Consider the following 19927-nt stretch of genomic DNA (forward strand, 5'->3'; position numbering starts at 1 on the left):
CCGGGGACCCCCCCCCCCCCGCTCCTGCCACAGCCCCTTCCCTGCCAGCGCTGGGCTCCAGCTCCTGAGCAGCACAGAGAGGGAGAGCCTAGCTCCACAAATGCACCGTGATCAAGTCCCAGTTAGTGCTTTGAAGCAGCCCAGTAAAAATTCTTCCCAAGGTACTTGGGAACAACAGGAGCTGTGGCACCTCAGCATTATTTGCTGTTGAACCTCTGCTGAGATGGTTCCAATTTCCATCACAATCAAGTTTCGAAAGGTCTTCTTGAGCAGCAGCAAGGGGAATCACAAGTACTTACATTTGCTTTCACTGCTGGGGCTCTTGACCTGCGCTTAAAATCTACTAAGCTTTTTCCATAAGTGCATGGCTGTAAGCACTAGTGCCGGTGGATTTTAGCCCTGCATCTCCAGCCCCTAATTCTCTCCTCTGCATCTCCATCCACAGAACACGGTGGACAAGCTCATTAAGAAAACGAACCTGGCCCTGGTGGTTGGCACAAACAGCTGGAGGGAGCAGTTTATTGAGGCTATTACTGTCAGCGCGGGTGAGTTTGGACCACAGCTCCAGGTGAATTACAATCAACGTTGCTTGCATCTCGGCTTGGCTGTATCAGTAATACAGACCACAGTAGAGCAGCAGGAGGCAAAACAAGTGGTGGAGTTACTTACAGCATCTGCATAAGTAAGACAGCTGATTAAACCCCTTTGTGAGATCACCTTGTCTGATGTGTAGGAAACCTCCTGTATTAAGCGTGTCTGTAGCACACAGCAAAGAAACACACCAGATGGCAGAGGGGAAAAGTCATTTCAGTCAGAGAGGTCTGTGAGGCAAATGCAGTGTTTAAATTCAGAGTGGCATAAACGATGTTGGGGCTCCCCATCCCTGGTGCTCCCCATACTGCTGTAGTGAGGACAACGTGGTAGCGAGGGTGCCAAGCCCTGAAGACAGCCACTGAGTCCCCCTCTCTTGCCCTTGACCCCCTGCTTTCAGGGTCTCCTCCTGCTCCAGCCAGCTGTGGCTGGAGGTTATGGCTCTGCAGCCCAATAGCTGCAGCAGCACAATAGCTGTGTTCATATCAGATCGTTTCTGATCACACCTACCCTCTCTTGGGGAATTGCCTTTCCCTTAGAAATGCTCTGTTGTACTATTCACACAGGCGTCAGCACCATATTTACCAGTATGCCCAGTATAGGATATGTTAGCATTCCCACATCTGCGAAAGATGAAAGAAAGAAGGTCTCCTCCAGATGTGGTTTTATCAGCTGGAGACACTATAACTCACTGGCTGGATGTTACAACCTCACGGCCCAGCCTGGGCTGCTTGTGCGCATGCATTAAGGCAACATCAACCAGCTTAAATTAAATCACTGGGGAAGGCAACTTGAGCTCATCTGGCTAATTGTGCATTGAAATGCATGGAGAACACTCACACTTCCTACCTCGAGCTCTGCTGCACAGGGTAACCGCTGCCCAGCACAAAGTAATTAAAAGTGATGGCCGTACAACATTTATCCTCCACCTCTGAAAACGAGGACAGGACATTGTGCAGCAGCCATCTCCTCAAATTGTGATCCCTCCTCTTGTAGCACAGTTATTCTTAGAGCCTCCAGCCAAGAGCCTCCCATTATTTCAGATACAGCATGAACATATCATGCAAGACAATCCTTGCTGCAGGTTTCGTAGCTAATACAGCTAAACTAATCTATGCCAGAATCAATTATTTAATTGCATCCCCTATTAAAGCAAAGATAATCACTGGTACTTGGATCCCATCTCTGTGACACATGTAAAGACTGCAGTTATGTGAAAGCCCCATTGCCACAGTGTCTTGAATATACAGCCACCATCAGTGCTAAAAGGATGATTAACAAACATTGAATAAATGTGGCATATTTCAGTGGACATGAGCTGTCCCTTGCAGTTGAGGTACAGTAGTTTGTTTCTGAGTTCTGGACCTACTTTTTTTTTGCCAGGATTTAGCTCCTCAAGTTCTGTGCTGAGCAAGTTTAAATGCTGCAAGTGCCGGAGTTTGGGCTTGAGTTTTTCCCTGCAGACTACCATGGAGCGCTGGTGAAAGTCACACATTTGCACTTCAAAATGTAACATCCCAGTTGAGAAAAGAAACATTGAAAATCTGTTTCCCACCCAATAAGCAACTGGCAGCAGTGTTGGCAGGGCCGGCTGAGTGATGGAGCAGCCGGAGGTCAGGTCTGTGGAAGCGCAGTGCAGGTGCAGGCAAGACTGTGCCACCCCATGCCGTGCCACCCCATGCCGTGTCACCCCATGCTGCCCGCGGGGCTGAGCTGGAGCATCTCACCCATAGCTGCCTTCCATGTGCCAACATGCCCATAAAGTTTCTTCCACAGAAAAAACACTCCGGGTTTCTGAGCCGGTTCCTGAATGTACCCCTGGGTCGCCATCCGACCTCACTCTGGATTTCAAGTCACCTTCACAGGATCTGGCCAGCTCTTAGAGAGAGAGATGTTATTGCCGCTTAACAAAATGATAGACAGATCTGGATGAGTGTTATGACAGTGACATGTTCATTTTTCAGTCTGTTTTATCATCTCCATAAAGATTTAGATCCATGACAGTCCTGCTGTCATGCAGCTTGGGAGAGGATTAAAATACCTGCTGTAAAATTACAGCCCAGTAATCCTGCCAGTACCAATGAACAATTTGCAATGAGCAAAAAAACAGTCCAGAATAGGCTGAAAAACTGTTCCTTATCTCCACAACAATGCACAGAAATAGGGTATTTGTATCTGCCAAAATAATAACACCATGCCACTGATTAGCTACTTTTTCTGCCATAGTGAGTTTGAAGCTATGAAGCCAAGCAATACATAATTTTCCATCAAGTTATTATAGACACATCAAGTTTCCCACTGTCTCTATCTTATGTGTTGGTCTTGATCTGCAAAGGTGCTTTGAAGACAAACAATGTGTGCAAAGTTGCACCCCAACAAGGTGCTGAGTAGGACTTTTCCCTGGTTGATCATGGCTTTATTTAGCCAAATATTGAAAACCTCCAGAGATGATTTCCATCAGCCAGCATGTGTCCCAGGGCTGCACCACCCTCCTGGAGGAGGTGTTTCTCCTGAAGTTACCATCCAAGCTGCAGTTTGTGGCCATTGCCCCTTGTTGTCTCATTTGTCAGAGGGGAGTTTCACTCCATCCTCTCTGTACATGCCCTTCAAGTTGCCGTAGGCTGTTGCTTGGTCCCCTCCAACCTCCTCTCTTCCCAATTCACCAAGCCAGCTCCTGCCACCTCTTCCCCACAGGCAACATCCTCCAGGCTCCAATCATCTTGGTGGCCCTACTGAATCCCCTCCAGCTTCACCCCAGCCCTCATGTGGAATGCCATATCCCCTTGTGTACAGAGAGATGTCTGCAATTAGAGGTGCCCTCCTGCCTTGCTCTCACTGGCTCCCTCACTACCCTCTCCCCTGCAGCTGCATCTCTGCTGAAAGCCCCAGGGGTGCCAGCAGATCGCAAGGTTTACATGTACTGGAGTTGGGCCAAACCAAGAGCAGGTTGACTCCCTTTATGGGTTACCAAATCTCCTGAGATCTGGGTGATCCCTGGGCCTTTTCCTTTTCTTGCTCCCATGTGCTGTGTGCACTCTGTGCAGGACCACAAAGGGGAATAGCCCAGAGGTGAACAAGGTTTCGCCTCCACTTTCCCAGGAAGGTTGTAATGTCTTGATTCCCAAATTGGCTTTTCAGCGCCACAGAAAGCAATTATTGTTATGTGCAGCAACAGAGCAAGCAGCTCACCAGAAACTTCCTCCAGTAACTGTTGGCATGGCACAGAGCCACCATTAGAACATGGGGTTAATTGATTGTTGTGGTCCAACCCCAGCTGGCAACTAAGGACCACTCAGCCACTCGCTCACTCACTGGGATGGGGGAGAGAATTGGAAGGGTAAAAGTGAGAAAAACTCGTGAGTTGAGATAAAGGCAGTTTAATGGGTAAAGCAAAAGCCACACATGCAAGCAAAGCAAAACAAATAATTCATTCATGGCTTCCCACCGGCAGGCAGGTGCTCAGCCATCTCCAGGAAAACAGGGCTCCATCACGCATAATGGTTACTTGGGAAGACAAATGCCATCACTCCAAATGTCCCCCTCTTCCTTCTTCTCCCAGCTTTTTATGCTGAGCATGACATCATATGGTCTGGAACATCCTTTTGGTCAGTTGGGGTCAGCTCTCCCAAATGTGCCTCCTCCCAGCTTCTTGCCCATTCCCAGCCTCCTCGCTGGTGGGGTGAGGAGCAGGAAAGGCTTTGACTCTGTGTAAGCCCTGCTCAGCAGTAACTAAAACATCCCTGTGTTATCAACACTGTTGTCAGCACAAATCCAAAACATAGCCTCATACTAGCTACTGTGGAGAAAATCAACTCTATCACAGCCAAAACCAGCGCATTGATACACAGCATACAGGAAGACCATTTTATTCTCCCTGTAGGACACTTTACACATTATTCAATCAAACATCTGCCTTGTGGAGGAATATGTGAAAGGAGGAATGTTCACCCTGGCCAGCAGTGGGGCAGGTAAAAACTGCACAGTCTCATTCAAAAGCTTATGCCAGCCTGATCAGTGCTGTGGCTGCCTGGAGAAGCAGCTTTTCCCAGGCACAGAGCCTTGGTCCCCTTAAACCCATCATCTGGCAGGGTGGGACCTTGTCCCTTTGCCCACTGCAGTGGAGTAGAGCAGAGGCTCCTGTTTCACTGGATGCTCTTGGCTGCTCTGGGTCTTGGCCCCTCTTTTCTGCCATCCCGAGGTGTCCTCCTGGGAAGGAGAGCCAGGCTTACTCATGCTGTTGGGTGGGGATGGACTGCACATTGCATCCTCCCCTTGGTAGGGAACTTTTGCCAACCGCCATGCAGGGTGATCTGGTGATCCACATCCTTGGAGGGAAAAAAAAATCAAAGACAATGACAAATCACCAACCCGAGTGCAAGGGATGTCTTTAACATGACCTGCAATAGCCTTGGAATCCCTGATATCTGTGACTTAGAAACACATCCTTGTTTCTTGAGGATGGAAGGAAGGCTCCCACTGATTTCACTGGGAAAGCATCACATCCCCTTCATGCCTGGGGGTGGTTCGAGCGCAAGCTGGAGTAGTTTTTGACTGCCACAGCTCTGGCATTGTGCACTGTGCAAGGCTGGGGGAGCTCCACATTCGCCACACAGCCTGCCCAGAGGACAGGGTGGTGGCAGGCCCATGAGGTGCCTCATCAGAGCTGCTGGAGTCAGGCACGAGATCACCAGCCCCGACAGGTTCACTGTCAGGGTCAGCCCTCCCTTGCAGGCTGGATACCAAGTAGCTTTGGAGAGACAGGTGAGGTGCCAATGCCTGGAGCAGGGAAGGGAGAAACCAAGACACCTGCCAGGATCCCCATGGCCCTGCCAGGACTGACAAGATGAAGATGTGCTGGGCCAGTGCTGGGGCAAAGGGCCAGGGAGCCAGGGGAGGGGGCCAGGACAGTCTGACATCTGCTGAGCTCCTTCCCTGCGACCCACAAGGACGGCTTCTGGGCACGAGCCAGCCTGCATGTCCAGGGGGCACGGCTGTGGATGCATAACTCCCCAGGAACCTTTGGGGGCATCAGCAGCTGGCATTTGAGGTCTGAGAGCCCCTGGGACATCAGGCAGGATGGGCACAAGGACTCACATCTGCAACTACCCCTCTGTGCTGGAGACCCAGGTCTTGCAGGTGATGCAGGGTCAACAGCCATGAGCAGTGGTGTGCCGTGCAGGGCCGAGCACTCTGCACAGCACCAGAATAGCCAGGATCCAACACACGCAATGTGCCTGGTGACCAGAGATTGGGCCAGGACTGCTGGCAGGCTCATGCTGGGAAAATGACCCTGCAAAGCATTAACAACAGGTTGGTGAGAAGTGAGGCACTCACCTGGATCAGGGACAGAACGTAAAGAGAAGAAGGAAAGTGCATTTTTGCTGTGACAAATTATACCCCATAGCTGGCTCATGGCCTGGGGTGCTCAACAACTACCTGCCTTTGGAGGGTCTCTCTGTGCCGTGGGAAGGGGCCAGGAAAGGCCGTCAAACCCCTCTGATGATTGCCCAGGAAATAAGATATGTAGAAGTCAAGGCCTTCTAGGGCCCAAATCATGAGACACAACATTTGGGGGGCTGCAGTATGCACAGCAGGGCCCAAGGTGGGTGAGTCTAATCGGGCACTGGTGGTTTTCTCCAGGGGAAGATGATGATGACGATGAATGTGGGGAGGAGAAACTGCCCTCCTGCTTCGACTATGTGATGCACTTTCTGACCGTCTTCTGGAAGGTCCTTTTTGCCTTCGTGCCCCCAACAGACTACTGGAATGGCTGGGCTTGCTTCGTTGTCTCCATCCTCATGATCGGCCTCCTGACAGCTTTCATTGGTGACCTGGCATCCCACTTTGGCTGCACCATTGGCTTGAAGGACTCAGTCACCGCAGTCGTGTTTGTCGCACTGGGGACATCAGTGCCAGGTAAGGACAACAGCAGGGTTTGTTGTAAAGGTCCATCTCTGCCCAGTCTGGATTTGGGTTTGGGCTGGGAAAGCTGGGCACAGCGAAGTCCTCAGCTGTGCTCTACAGGACCCCCCGAGGACAGATTTGAAGTGTATGTGGAAGTTGTTTTTCAGTCTCAGATGGGCCAGGAGGATTGAACCAGGATGTGGATTCAGTCCCCTGGAAATTATTTCAAGGACCTTTCCCTTGCAAAGATCTATTTCTGTGGACAGCCTCCATGGCATCCACTCTCAGGATGGAAATTGGTCTTTGATTAAAATGCTGCCTATGTTGGCAGTCCTGCATTTTCCTTCTGAGCATCTGCTCCTTTAACCTTGCCTCCCAGGTGAGTTAGGTGCTAGTCCATACTCGGGGTGCTCTGCCCAGAGCAGACACCTTTGTGTGAGACCAGGTTCAGCTTTGGCTCAGATGGATTGAGGTGAGCTGAGCTGAGGGAGCTGCTTGAAATGTGACTTGTGAAGCCCCTAGAAGGCCCTGTCCCCACAAATGTTTAGAGATGGTGTCGCTGATCAAGTGGTCACCCTGCCTCAGAAGACAGCAGAGACTGAGGACTGACCAGAGAGAGAAAAAAAACCATGAGTTTCCATACCTACATGCCACTTTGTCCTCCTAATGCACATTGAATTGCTGCAACCCAGCCTCCTTTTCTGCTGGCTCAGCAAAGGGCCCCTCTTAGGGAACTGATGCACTGGAGAGGATGGTCCCAGTTACACAGTTGCTCTGGGAAGTCCAATGTCAGCTTGTGTGAGAGGGCCTGTGCCTTTCATTCACCTTCTTCCATGGGCTGTGCTGGCCAGGCATGGCCTGATTCCCAGACAAGGGGCTCTAACCCAACCCGACCACCCCCCCCCCCAGGTGCGTGTCTCCCAGACAAGGGGCTCTACCCCAACCCGACCCCCCCCCCCCATATCAGTCACACCTTCCCTTGCCACCCCCAGACTTCCAGTGATCAGCACTTGGGTACTCAAAGATCTTGAAATTGTCCTAATGCTATCAGAGCCCAAAAAAGAAGTAGCAGAACCAAAAGGAAGAACAGATTTGGGCAAGGAACGGAAGAAGGAGAATTTTTTAGACCTCTAACACTTTTAGACATGAGGTTAGTAGCGCTGTCTCACATCCTTGACAGCAAAAATCTTCCCTCCTGCTTTTGTGGTTAAAAGGTGGCATTTAAGAAGTTCTTTTTAGGATACATTTGGCTCCTCTTGTTTGAACTAGCTCAAGACCGTGTTGTATTAGCTGGGTGCTCATTGGGCTCCTCCACACCTGGGAGGTGCAGGGTGCTTTCTAGGAGGCAGACAGGCATCACACAAATGTGCAGTGAAATCAAGGCTGATGCGGGCCTTCCCTGCCTTAAAAGCACTACTCAAGCTTGCCGAAGTGCATGTGGTTGTCTCCTCACTCTGGCTGGCACTGGCAGTGTGCCCCATCCTTTCTCCTGGGGTGGCAGCTGTAGCACTGCAGAGGCACCAGCACTGTCCCACAGCCCCACTGCTGCACCGTGAACAAGGCTGAGAACAAAGGGAAATGCCTCCTCCTTCCCTCAGCAGTCAGATGCATTTCCATGGGATCTTTTTTTTAACAAATAAAGAAGCTTTTTGATTTCTTCTCTCCAAATGCAGCAAATGGCCCTTCTCTGAAGGATAGACACAAACCATTGTGGCTCCCACAAAGCTTTTCTAACCTTTTCAGTTCTTTTGCAAGTCAACAAATTAGTGAATGTGGGAGAAGGGCCCGACGCAGTGTAGTACTGGGAAGTGTTGTCTATTGCTTGAAGTACTGTGGGGCATCTGGGGCCATACTGGGAGAAGCTGGTCATTGAGATTTCCCTCCTGGGCATTTCTGGACTCTGATTGTCACTCTGGTTCTGGCCAGATGTGCCCTTCCTTGGGAGTGCCCGTAGACGGGGCTGTACCCTGTCCCCTTACACACTACCTTCATTCCGCAAGTGATGCTGTTGACATTTGTCCCCAGGCTGCCTGCTGCTGTCCCTCCTTACCTGGCTGTTAACTGAGGGTTTCTCTCCACATGCAGACACGTTTGCCAGCAAAGTAGCAGCAACACAGGACCAGTACGCGGATGCCTCCATCGGGAACGTCACCGGGAGCAATGCTGTGAACGTTTTCCTCGGCATCGGGGTGGCCTGGTCCATCGCAGCCATCTACCATGCAGCACATGGACAAGCCTTCCAAGTCTCACCTGGCACCCTGGCCTTCTCCGTCACCCTCTTCACCATTTTTGCTTTTATCAGTGTGGGTGTGCTGCTCTACCGGCGGAGACCTGAGATTGGAGGTGAGCTGGGCGGGCCGCGGACTTCCAAGCTGCTCACATCCTCACTCTTTATCCTCCTCTGGCTCTTATACATATTCTTCTCATCTCTGGAAGCCTACTGCCACATAAAGGGCTTCTAAAGGGACAATCAGAGATAGTAAATATATATATATCTATATGTATCTATATAGAATGATATATAGGTATAGATATAGATATAACGCTGTGTATAATGAACAGAGAAAGAATAAAAGAGATTTGCCATGTTCACACACCTGCTGATGGAAAGCGGCTTTGGAGCATCCTTTGAACTAGGCAGGACCCCAAAGCCAGCAGGACCCCTCCCTGGGCAGCGGCCCTGGCCAGGAGCCCGGAGGCAGGGCCCTCTCTGCAACTCTACCAACAGGAGCAGCTGATAGCCACTGAGCCCTTTTCCATCACTCTCTCCCGCCCGCGGACCCCGGGAAGGATGGATGCAAAGGCGACCGGGGCATGTCGGTACGGGGAAGGCCAGAGTAGCTGGTGAGAAACAGAGCAGTGGGCAAGGGAATGAGAGGAAAGCGAGGGTCCTGATCTCCGACCACGATCCATCCACCTGCCTTTGCCACTTGGGAATGTCCCCTCTGGCCCTGTTGAAGAGAAGCAAGAGACCGGACTGAAGACAAGGGGAAAGTGGGAGCTTTCTAAGGATAGAACACAAACCGTTTTCGTCATTGATTTGGGGTTGGGTTTTTTTTGTTTGTTTGTTTTGGCGTGTGTACAACTAGCATCTCCCTCCACATGCCCCTCACCTTTCCCCCTCTGTGCTTCGGGGATGTGCAGCCGCAACCTCATGTCCGGTGTCCTAAGCCGAGGCTGCGCGGAGTGGCGGGGGCTTTCCTCCCGCCTCATCCATCTCCTCGGGCATGCTGTCGTGGTACTTGTAACATTTGCATGAATTAAATGAGCCCTATTTGTATATAGCATCCTATAGCGATAGTCCTTCCAGCCATGTGGGTTGAGCATTGCAGATACAAGTGTTTTCTTTTCACCAGGTTTTATTTATTTTAGTCAGTTTAGTTTTGCCATAGATTTTTTGTCCATTTATTTGTTTCCTCTTAGTGGGGGTAAAAGGAGGGAAAGCTGTCCCTGTTTATTGCTCTACACGTGGGTCCACGAGAAGCAATAACAGCCACACAGATACAGGTTTTCAGGGGAGGAAAACCCACACCCCAGAGACTGCAGGCTCCATCCCCCGCCGTGTGGCTGGGGGGCTCCCCACAGCGGCCAGTCCAAGACATGCTGAAGCTGGGGTGGAGTTCTCCACCATCCACAGGAGGTTTTACACAGGGTCCCAAGGAGCCCGAGTGGGATAAGCCGTGTCCGAGCCCAAGGGGGATGAGCACAGCTGGCTCCCAGCACCTTGCCTGCCTCTGCCTTTATAGCTGGTGGCTACCTCCAAACACCTTGGCCCCCTGCTATTCCCTGTGTCTCCAGAGGTCTAGTGACTGCCCCCGTTTCCGAGCATTAAGCCATCAGGATCAGTCCCCGAAGTTGCTCCTTTCCCACAGACATTTAGAGGCAGAATAATTGAGTATGAGGGCTGAAGGGCTGTAAGGAGATCTCCCACATGGCTGAGCATAACCAGGAAGCATCCCCCAAGGAAAAAGGCCACATTTTGCACTCTGAATCTGAAATCAATGGGAAGGATGAGACAGGGAGGTGTAACTCAGCATCACCCCCCTACTCTAGCAGTGCGGGCTGGGGTAGCAAGCTGAGCCCGGGGAGGTATGGATGTAGCACTCCCCTGGGCACAGGGCAGGGGTGACATTGTGCACTGGTGTTGAGAGATGTCTCCTTACCCTACGCCCTTCGCCGGGCCTCCTGGTGTCCCAGCCAGGAGAATGCCCAGCCTGCATGTCCACTGGTGAGCTATTCCCACCCAGCTGAAAAACACACCTGACACTTATACCATAACTGATTGGCTGGGGGTATTTGTACTCATTTTGAAAAATTTGTGGAAATTTCAATTAACCTGTTGTAAGATTTTTCTCTAGGAATATGAAGTTGGGGTGTTGTTTTTTTTTTCTTTTCAAGTCTTTTTTCACTTTTGATGGGTTTGGGGAGGTTCTTTTTGTTTCTAATTATTTTTGGGGAAGAATCAAACACAGGCGCAGGTTGTTCAGGTTTATGATTACCTATATGTGCAATTATTTCATTTCATCTGTTTGGTTTCATTGATTTTTCTTTGTGTGTATTGCCCACCACTATAGGCAGTGAGTCCACTAATTGTGATGATCTTTATCAATGGTACACAAATGCACAGACAAATAAAGTTTGTAATGATTCCTGACAGATCCAGTAGTGCTCCTGCATATTCTCTATGGCAAACCCTTCCCTCCCCTCCCATCGTCTCCCCTTACGTTGTACCCATCTCTTCTTTACTCACTGGTTTGCCTTCGTTGTGTTTCTGCCACCGACAGGGCACAACAGTGCCTCTGCACACCCACTCTTGCCCCATCTCACAGCTTTCCTCCTCCTCCATCTCCACTGTGTCTCGGGCTCGGTGTTCTGTGGTACAGCCAGGCTTGCAGCCTGCCCAGCTCTCAGGGGGATGCAGGAAACCACCCAGGGACAAAGCTGCAGTGCAATCCTTCTGGGGCCAGGAGCTGCTCATGTGCCTGCTTGCCCTAAGCTCGGAAAGAATTGCATTATGTCCCCAAGGTACTTAGCAGCTCTTTCTGCTTGTGGCCTCTCGTTATAGGGAACTGCTCCTGCTTTTGTTCCAGCCACTACCTAATGATAAGTGGCAATGCAAGAGGTTAGGCTCCACGGGTGCAAAAGCAGATCTGAGACAACCCATGAGGTCACCAAGCAAACCGGAGCTCGGGGTGCTGCCTGCCTATGCCCCAATTCAGATGCCATGGGCTGTTTCTGACCCACGTGGCTCGACAGAGCTCAGCCAGCACTGAGGAGGATAAAAGTCTGTACATGCCATGGGATGTTGCTCCTCCCTGCGTTTCAGCCAGCATCTGTTGAGCTGTCCCCAAATAAACCCTCTCCGCGATGCTTCCAAGGTCCCATTCTGACAGCTGAACTCAAACACCAGCTCCAGAGACAAATCCCAGGCAAGTCGCTGCCTTCATCTGGTGGGGCTCTCCCTGCTCCTCCCAGTGAGGCACTGGGACACACACTCCTGGGGTCCTGCTTACTCTCCTGCCCACCTTCCTGCCCGTCTGCTGCACAGGATCAGGATGGGACCACACAGCTGGTCAGACTGGCACCAACAGCAGTGTCTGGCTTTCAAGCTCCAGGCTAGAAACATGCCACCAAGCAAAAAGAGAGAGGGTAGGAGGTGGTTGATTTTGTTGCAGCATGACCATGTCTATAGAGGCCCAGGCGCAGTAAAATTCCCATCTGCTGATGTGAGGGGATGTGTGGCAGAGCAGGTAACTAATGCACCCTGGCAGCCAGAGGATATAACATGATCTCTGGGCTGCTTTCATGCAAACTTGGGCTTTCCCCACACCTTATGCTGCTTTTTGCCAGCCGTGCTGCTGGCCCCACTCTCCCTGCAGGTGCTCAGCACCTTCCAGGATGAGTGCAGGTCAAGCTTCAATGCTCTTCAAGCCCCAGGCAAAGGCAGCTGGTCACGGCCATGTGGTTTTCCCAGGCAGTGAATTATGAAAGCAAAGCAGCTCTCCTGACCCAGTAATTACATCTACTGAAAGGTGATGTTGGTATTTTACTCTCATCATTTGCTTCTTCAGAATGAATTGCAGTCGCTGAAGTCATTAACAAGTCGAACGGGACTTGTGTAGCAGCTCAGTTTAACAGGCAGTAAATAACTGTTCCACTCACAGAGCTTTCCAAAGGGAATGATGGACCATTGCTTGCTTAGGACAACACCTAAATCACACAGTAAACGCCAGCCTTGTTTATGCAATTATTCTCTGCCAGCTATGTGCTTTTTGGCATCTTTAACGAGCTTATGCAAAGCGTGACATATATTTGCCCAATTGTTCATGGAGGAGCCACGGATGAGCAGCAAGCATTTACCTGGCTGCTGCCTTGCCATACCAAGGAGGGGAAGGACTTCTCCATCAAGCCCTGGCCACCCACCTGTGTAACGCTTGCTCCTCTGCACCAACCTTGTCTTTAAACCAAACCCTCCAAAGGCAAAAGTAAACTGCCCCCTCCAGGGGCAGCAGGAAGGAGCACAGCCCTCATCCTGCTCTCACACCCACCTGCCCCATGGAGCACAACCTGGCTCCCCCAGGTTCCCTGCCTGGTGCCAGGGCCCTTCCATCTCCTTGTCGTCCCTGCCAGCCTCCCCACCCTCCCTCGCAAGGGAAGAGCATCGAGCATCTGATAAAGCCCGGGGCTCAGGGAGTTTGCCAGAAACAGCATTCAAACCCTCAGCCTCTGTCCATCCACCTGCCCCAGCTGCTCTCACCTCCCACTTGCTGAAGGCAAACTTTTCCATGGAAAAGGATGCAGCATGGTGCAAAGGACATTCAGAGGTGGACATCCAAATAACAGGCCACTGCAAAGTGCCTGGGGACAACGGGAAGGAGCACACAGAGCAGTGACAGCCCTGAGCATCTTAGCAAAACCATATCCCCAGCTCTTCAGGGACCAACAGAAGAAGCAAATCCCAGACACAATCTGAATGCACAGAAAAGGCACAAAAGAGCCAGGGACTTTGCAGGCTCCTGGTGCCAGCAGAAGCCACAAACCTGCAGCATCTCACAGCTGAGCCTACCTGAACTGCTCCCACCCACCTGCATCTGTGCTGGGGCAGCACGGGAACAGCTCGCTCCAGAGATGCAAATCCCTCATCTCCAAACAACACGCCCGCCCAGACGTCACCCATTTCCAGGCAGCTCGCCATGGCTCTGGGGCAAGGGGAGATCGAAAGAGTCATTTGTGCATCTTTTTCCCTGCCTTTCATCGCTGCCTTAAAGGACAAAAGGGAAAAGGGAGGCTTTGAGCCCTTTCTGGTCATGAATCTGGATGCAGTCTATAAACTCGCTGAGCTATTTCTGCTATGGGCAGGGAAGGAAGAACCAGAGCCCGTGTGTTATTGTTACAGCTATTTTTAAATGCTTGGGTAAGAATCAAGTGCAACAGTATTGGGGGCCACATACCTAAAGAGGAGGCTCAGCTGCATTCCTGGAGGGGCAGAGCTGGGCATAGCTAGAAAGCAACGGAGACAGAGAAAAGAGGGAAAACTTAATGCCAGAGGGTGTTATTCCAGGAGAAACCCCTGCATTTTTTTTTCGGTAGGCTTTGGCGCCTGGGCCCATCTGGGGAAGCGTGTTTGCAGAGCACCGGGAACCTCTCCGAGTGTGTGATGACCGACCACACACACGCATGCACATGCACAGCTGCAGAAAAGCCTGTTTATCTTGTAAAAAATCGACTTGCATAGGAAAGCATCCAGAGGCATCTGTATTCTTGTGAAAAGCATCAAGGGACAATAAATACACGAGATTCCTCACCTTTTAAGGACTTGAGCCTTCTTTCTTCTGGAACTGGAGGTGCCGAGAGCCTCTTGCCAGCCAGCAACACCCCTCATGCAGAGGGAAGGGTCGCTGTGAAGGAAAGGGGCCTGCCTGGCCAAGCAGAAGCTGTTATCAGCAAAGATAGCCAGAAGATTGCTGTTACTAGCAGGATTTGCTTTCTACAGCACACCCCTGAGAGAATCCAAGGGGTCTCCATGTGGTCTTGCTGTCTCTCTGGAGCATCCCAAGAATGGCCAGCCCAGTGCCCCCAGGGTGGCTCATGGCTCTCTTCTGTGGGCCCTGCACCCTCCCTTGGCTCCTTCCCACCCTCCCAAGCTGAACGACAGCTTGGGGGTCCCCTCCTTAGAAGTGTGAAAGAGCGCACTGGGGTGCACACCGTTCCCAAAGCAGGTGCTGCAGAGCACTGCTGGGCGGTGGAGCCAGGTGCTGCCAGTGGGATGTCCAGCATCAGTGGGCATGGGGAAGGGACAAGTGCCGTGGGGTCCCACCCAGACCCAGAAACCCCCTTTTAGGCACTGCCCCAGCTGCTGTGGCTGCAGACATGTATCTTGATTTCTGCACAGCTATAGCACAGCCTCCAGCTTTTTTGGCTGTCTGTGGGCACCAACCCCAGGCAGTATTTTTATCTATTTGATTCAAAATACCCCTTGATCTGCTGTACTGCACTATGACAGCTCTCTGCCCCTCCCAGCACACACCCCCCGCCCCCAACAGTGTGCAGTTCTAGGTAGTGGTGGGAAGGAGCATTATCACTGCACCAGGAGCATATGCTACCTGACATTGGGGTCCTCCAGCCATCTAAAGGCCCCAGAATGGCCATCTGTGCATGGTGATAATCCAACTTGGGGTTTGCTCTGTGCTGGTCCCCCCTGTGGAGCCTCTTCACATGCTTTCTTCCTTCAGGGACCCTGCAGAGGAGCTTTCTCTGTCCCTCCTGGCCCACAACTGGGGGCTTCCCATGTGGGATGAGTCTCCTCTCTCATTGGACCAAACAGCAATGCTATTAGTTCAGGCTTGCTGTCTGTATCTCAGGGCAAAGATTAACCACTCCAAAAGATGTCTTGGACTTGAGCCCCTGCAAGCAAAGCATCATGCAAGTTTCCACGCAGCAGAGGCAAATGTCAGCATACCGATCCCTTCCTGTTCATCACCCAGGCACCATTACAACCACTACTCACAGGCATAGTTTTTTATTGTGCTGCTGTCCTTCACTCAAGAGTTTTTGGAAAATTAAGCATTTCTGCTGAATTTCCACCATTATCAAGTCCCACAGATGCTCCAACTTCACTCCTCACCCCAACCCTGCCTCTACACTTCCAGAGCAAACTAATTGCTTTAACTGAGGGCTCAAGGTCCGCCTCAACTCCCTTCTTTCAGAATGGACCCTATTCTAGGTGCTCTAAATATTCTAAAACTTAGCTACCTGCCTACAAAACTTTCCTGCCCCCACTTAAAATGGGTAGAGTTTAAGTCAAGCAAGTTGCAATGGCTTAGGATGCTTATCCACACTTAGAACTCCTAAACCCTTGCAGGACATGGAGAACTGTCACAGGGCTCTCTCCCTGCACCTCCTGACCTCTCTGTTGAGGTTGGATTTAGTTCTTCTCATTTATTTCTAACTCAGAGGAGTCCCTTACAGATGATGGCAGGGCAAGACCTGCATGGAGTACAGCCTTGCTCTGTTTTCTTGACAAAAATTGCCATGGCAGTCCATGGCACTGTCATCACCAGGAGCGTGTGCCCTTCTACCCCAGACCACACACAGCCCATGGCAGGCTCCTCGCTTACAGAAACACGAGTTTCTGGCAGATGAGCTTCTTTGCAGAGATACTTAGAAACATGGAGAGTTGCTGAGTGGCTGTAAAATTGCTGCACTGGCACAGGATAGATTGGATCCTGGTGGTACGAATGTGTCCCAGGTTGCTATCAGGCTTATTTGGGAGCATTAATGAAAGCTTTTGCAAACTAGTGGCTTTGTGACTCCCAGGGATCTAGGGAAGTGCACAACCGTATTTCTCCTTGCTCTGTGTAATGCTGAGATGGCTCCCTTGTCCTGGTCTTGCTGTGCAATAAGAGCTGTGATTAGATGCCCCATGGCTGAACTCACCCTGTACAGATGAAAACGAACCAATGCCTGTTGCGTCTTCATTTGTTTGCTTCATGTTGCTTCCTTTGTTTTCCGAGCTCTTGAGAAAAAGTGCTCACACAGCGAGCCATGTAGGAGACCTGCTTGTCTTGCTCTTAATCAGAAAACGTGCACCACTTGTAGCAGCTCCAGAGAGCAAGAGATTGCAGTAATATTTTTTACATTATAGTTGCTATGTTAGCAAGAAAGAAAACATTATTTATTTTTTCCCCTAACGACAACTCAGTTTCTGACAACACTTGTCCAGCTTCTTTTTTCCACAATGCATTAAGCATTAGGAGGCACAGCTCTGCAAATAACCCAGCTTTCAAGACTACCCGTTGAGGACATTGCTGAGCAATCCAGCAAAATGGTTTTATTTGTGGATGGAAGGGAAAAGTTGGTGAATTCTCCTAAGCTTCCTAGCTCCTGCTGGAAGAAACACTTACATGCTGGTGAAAGCCACAAAATGCAGAGTTTGGTACAATGCAGCCCTCTGTATCCCAGGTCTGTGTGCCAAGGAGATGTGGCAATCAAAACCATGACTTCCTGAAAACCACTCAGCACTGATGGGCATCTTTTTATCTACCACTCTCCCTAGGATAGCTGGAGAGGTCTCTGGTACACCTGGTGTTCACCAGGTGCAGATGCCACTATTAATCAAGCAAGAAGAGGACACCACACATTACCTCCCCCACACCCCAGCAAACAAGCCTGGGGATATTCCCAGGAAAAGCAATCAGACTGCCAGGGAGCAAAACTGTCACCAGGAAAGCTCACACATCTCAAAGGCAGCAGGATCCCCATGGGTCTCTCTCTGCACTGCTCTCCACATTGCTGCCATAGCGGGCAGAGCTGCTCGTAGCTCGGCATCCTGCAAGCAGAGCCAAAGGAGAGGCCTGGGCTGCCCATGCTTGTTCATGTGAGCATCAGCCTTGATTTCAGCCAGAGAGGCCTGCAGGGAGTGGCTATAATATTCTGAAGAAGAGGGAAATGAGATGGGAATTAGACGAAAACCAACGGTAGCAGTAATTTAGAACCATTAGTAATTTTTCACTGTAATTAAGTGGTTCAGTTATCTCCATGCTTGAGTGACCACTCCAGTTCTCAAAAGTAATTTCTGTACACTTGAAACATGGGGAAAGCAACTGCCCCTCTTTCTAGAGTAGAAAACAGGCTGTTGCTATGAGCTTGGAGAGGACACAGAAATGTATCTGTCTTGGCAGAGATGCAATTCAAATCAACAGCTTCTTCCACTGTCCCACTCAGGAGTGGAAGGACACTCAGGCAGGGAGCTGGCAGCTGCCTGTGCAGCCCATCCCAGGGATGCTGGATGCTCGCCGTGGGGCCCCTGTAATGGACAGGACACAGGAGAGAGTGAGCTCAAAATGGCTTGCTGGTCCTAAAAAGCGAGGGGAATGGCTGGTGTCTAGGTGCATCCCATGAGACACGGCAGGCAGCAGTCGTGCGGCGCTGGGGCACAGGTAACCCACCTCCCGGGCACCCCATGCCAAGACGAGGTTGTCCCCTTGTATTTTTGATGTACTGGGAGCACATCACTGATGTGCTCCAAAAATGATGGCTCATGCTTTCCCGCTCTCCTCTGACAACAGCCACTGTCCCCCTATTCAGCAGCCCTAGGGGAGCTCCCCATCGTCCCAGGGGTAACACAGGGGAGGCAGGCGGGGAGGAGGCTGTGACCACCCTTCCTGCTGCACCCCATCACCAGTGAGCCCAGCCACCCACCATAGTCATCCCCCATGTCCTGTGTCACCCATCATCCTGTGCATCCTCCCCCTCACAGCCGCAGGGCTCTCTGGGCCAGGCAGATGTCTTGTGCAAACCCTGATCGAGAGAGAGCGAGAGATCTCCCACAGCCCGACGCACCACCCGGTCCCCCCGCTGGGGACAGGGTAAGCAGACCCCAGCTGGGCAGAGCCAAATTTTTCCAAAGCAGGGCTGAAAGGAAGAGTTTGAAGTAGAACTGGCTGAGCTGGAAACAGAAAATGGAGTATGGGTCATAGATTCAACCCCACCTTCCCTCTGCCGTCTGCGCCACGCCTGGCGCCGTGAGCCAGCGCTGCCCCGGCAATGCGAAGCCCCTGCACCAGTGGGTCAAAGCTGAGGGTCCCCCCTGGGCTCAGAAGCTGAAGACTCCCGATCTCTCTGTCTCTCTCATGGTTCCTCATAAGTTCAATGGCACAATGCAGCTACACTATTTGAAAAGCCATAATATTTGTTGGTACGACTCTTTTATTACTGTCAATTTATATATATTTGTTGATAAAAGAGGTCATCTTGGGAGACACTTGTAGTCTACTGGGAAATAATTATCGAACACTGTATATTCTGTACATGCTGTATAAACAAAGCAAAATATTTAAATCAAAATGTTCAGTGGACTCAGTGGCACATGCTGGGAGGGGAGGTTGGGATCAGGTGAGCCCCCTCCTTGGGCCACCACGGCGCAGAGTCATCATCCCACTGGGGTCCTGGCCAAAGCCCGGTGCAGATCTGGCCATGGTGCAAGAGCAAAGCTTGCAGCTCCCTGGGTGCTTTTCCCCATGCAAAGGTGAAAGGAGGTGACTCTGTGGGTGAAAGCGGCCACACTTGATCCAAAGCACAGGACTGAGTACGGCTTTGTTTGTCAGAAACTCAGTGCAGCGAGCCCGGTGTTGCCCACCCGCTTCCCTCCTCTCCTGCCCAGGGTGGAAACCCTTAGGCCGCCACTCAGCGCAACATCTCTAAGCCTTATGGTCAGAGAGAGACAATTCCCCACGGGGGATGTCCGGCAACAGCAGAGACTGGCTCTGAGCATCCAGCTCCTCGGACACGTTTCCATGCTAATCCTGTGCAATGGTGCCAGCCACCCTCCCCAGCGCATTTTACAACAGCAACGAGCCGTGATCTGCTAACCTTACACACACTGTTAGAAAACCTGTTTCATATTTTCTGTGGTATCAATCTACAACATTTGAAACCATTGGAGACAGTTGTGGTAGCCTAAAAATTGTGCTGAGCTCATATATTTTTATATTTGTGGTGTTTTCCTATTAATAGAGAGTAGTGAACCAGTAACCCTATAGCTGAAAGTGAACTATTCAAAATAAATATACGACTGCAGAAAATATTTGTAAAAATAATTTATTTGAAATATTCTGCCAAAGATAGCTCTCTAATGATCTGTAAAATGTCGTTTCTCTCTTTTTGCTCTGAATGTCATTGTGAAAGCACCTTTCTCCCCACTATCTTTTGAAGATGTGCTTTTTTGTATCTTTAAGGGCAAATAAATTTGCCAATGATTTTTTTACCGGAGCAGTAAATAGAGTAGTAGGGAGGCACAAGACAACTTTATAATGGTGATAAACAGGATCCAGTAAGAATCACTCTGACAATCCGGTTTCTCCTGTAGTTCCTCTAGCGGACAGATGGGCTTCGAAGCCCAGAACAGTTCTCTAGCAGGAAGGTCTCGGCTGCG

General features: G+C 50.8%; 2 protein-coding genes across 2 annotated transcripts in view; both read left to right on the top strand.

Moving 5' to 3' along the window:
* The window catches only part of SLC8A1 (solute carrier family 8 member A1), a 108868-nt gene extending 98098 nt beyond the window's left edge, over positions 1–10770 (top strand). Inside the window, exons 4-6 of the mRNA XM_009644295.2 lie at positions 446–545; positions 6232–6507; positions 8581–10770. Coding sequence (XP_009642590.1) covers positions 446–545; positions 6232–6507; positions 8581–8957 — 753 coding nt within the window. The 3' untranslated portion in view covers positions 8958–10770. The remainder of the gene's footprint in view (positions 1–445; positions 546–6231; positions 6508–8580) is intronic.
* Positions 9310–19927, top strand: part of GINS1 (GINS complex subunit 1) — a 17954-nt gene continuing 7336 nt past the window's right edge. Inside the window, exon 1 of the mRNA XM_035895622.1 lies at positions 9310–9315. Within this exon, the coding sequence (XP_035751515.1) occupies positions 9310–9315 (6 nt within the window). The remainder of the gene's footprint in view (positions 9316–19927) is intronic.

Source organism: Egretta garzetta, unplaced genomic scaffold, assembly GCF_000687185.1.
Source record: "Egretta garzetta isolate BGI_Z169 unplaced genomic scaffold, ASM68718v1 scaffold360, whole genome shotgun sequence".
NCBI classification, from domain to species: domain Eukaryota; kingdom Metazoa; phylum Chordata; class Aves; order Pelecaniformes; family Ardeidae; genus Egretta; species Egretta garzetta.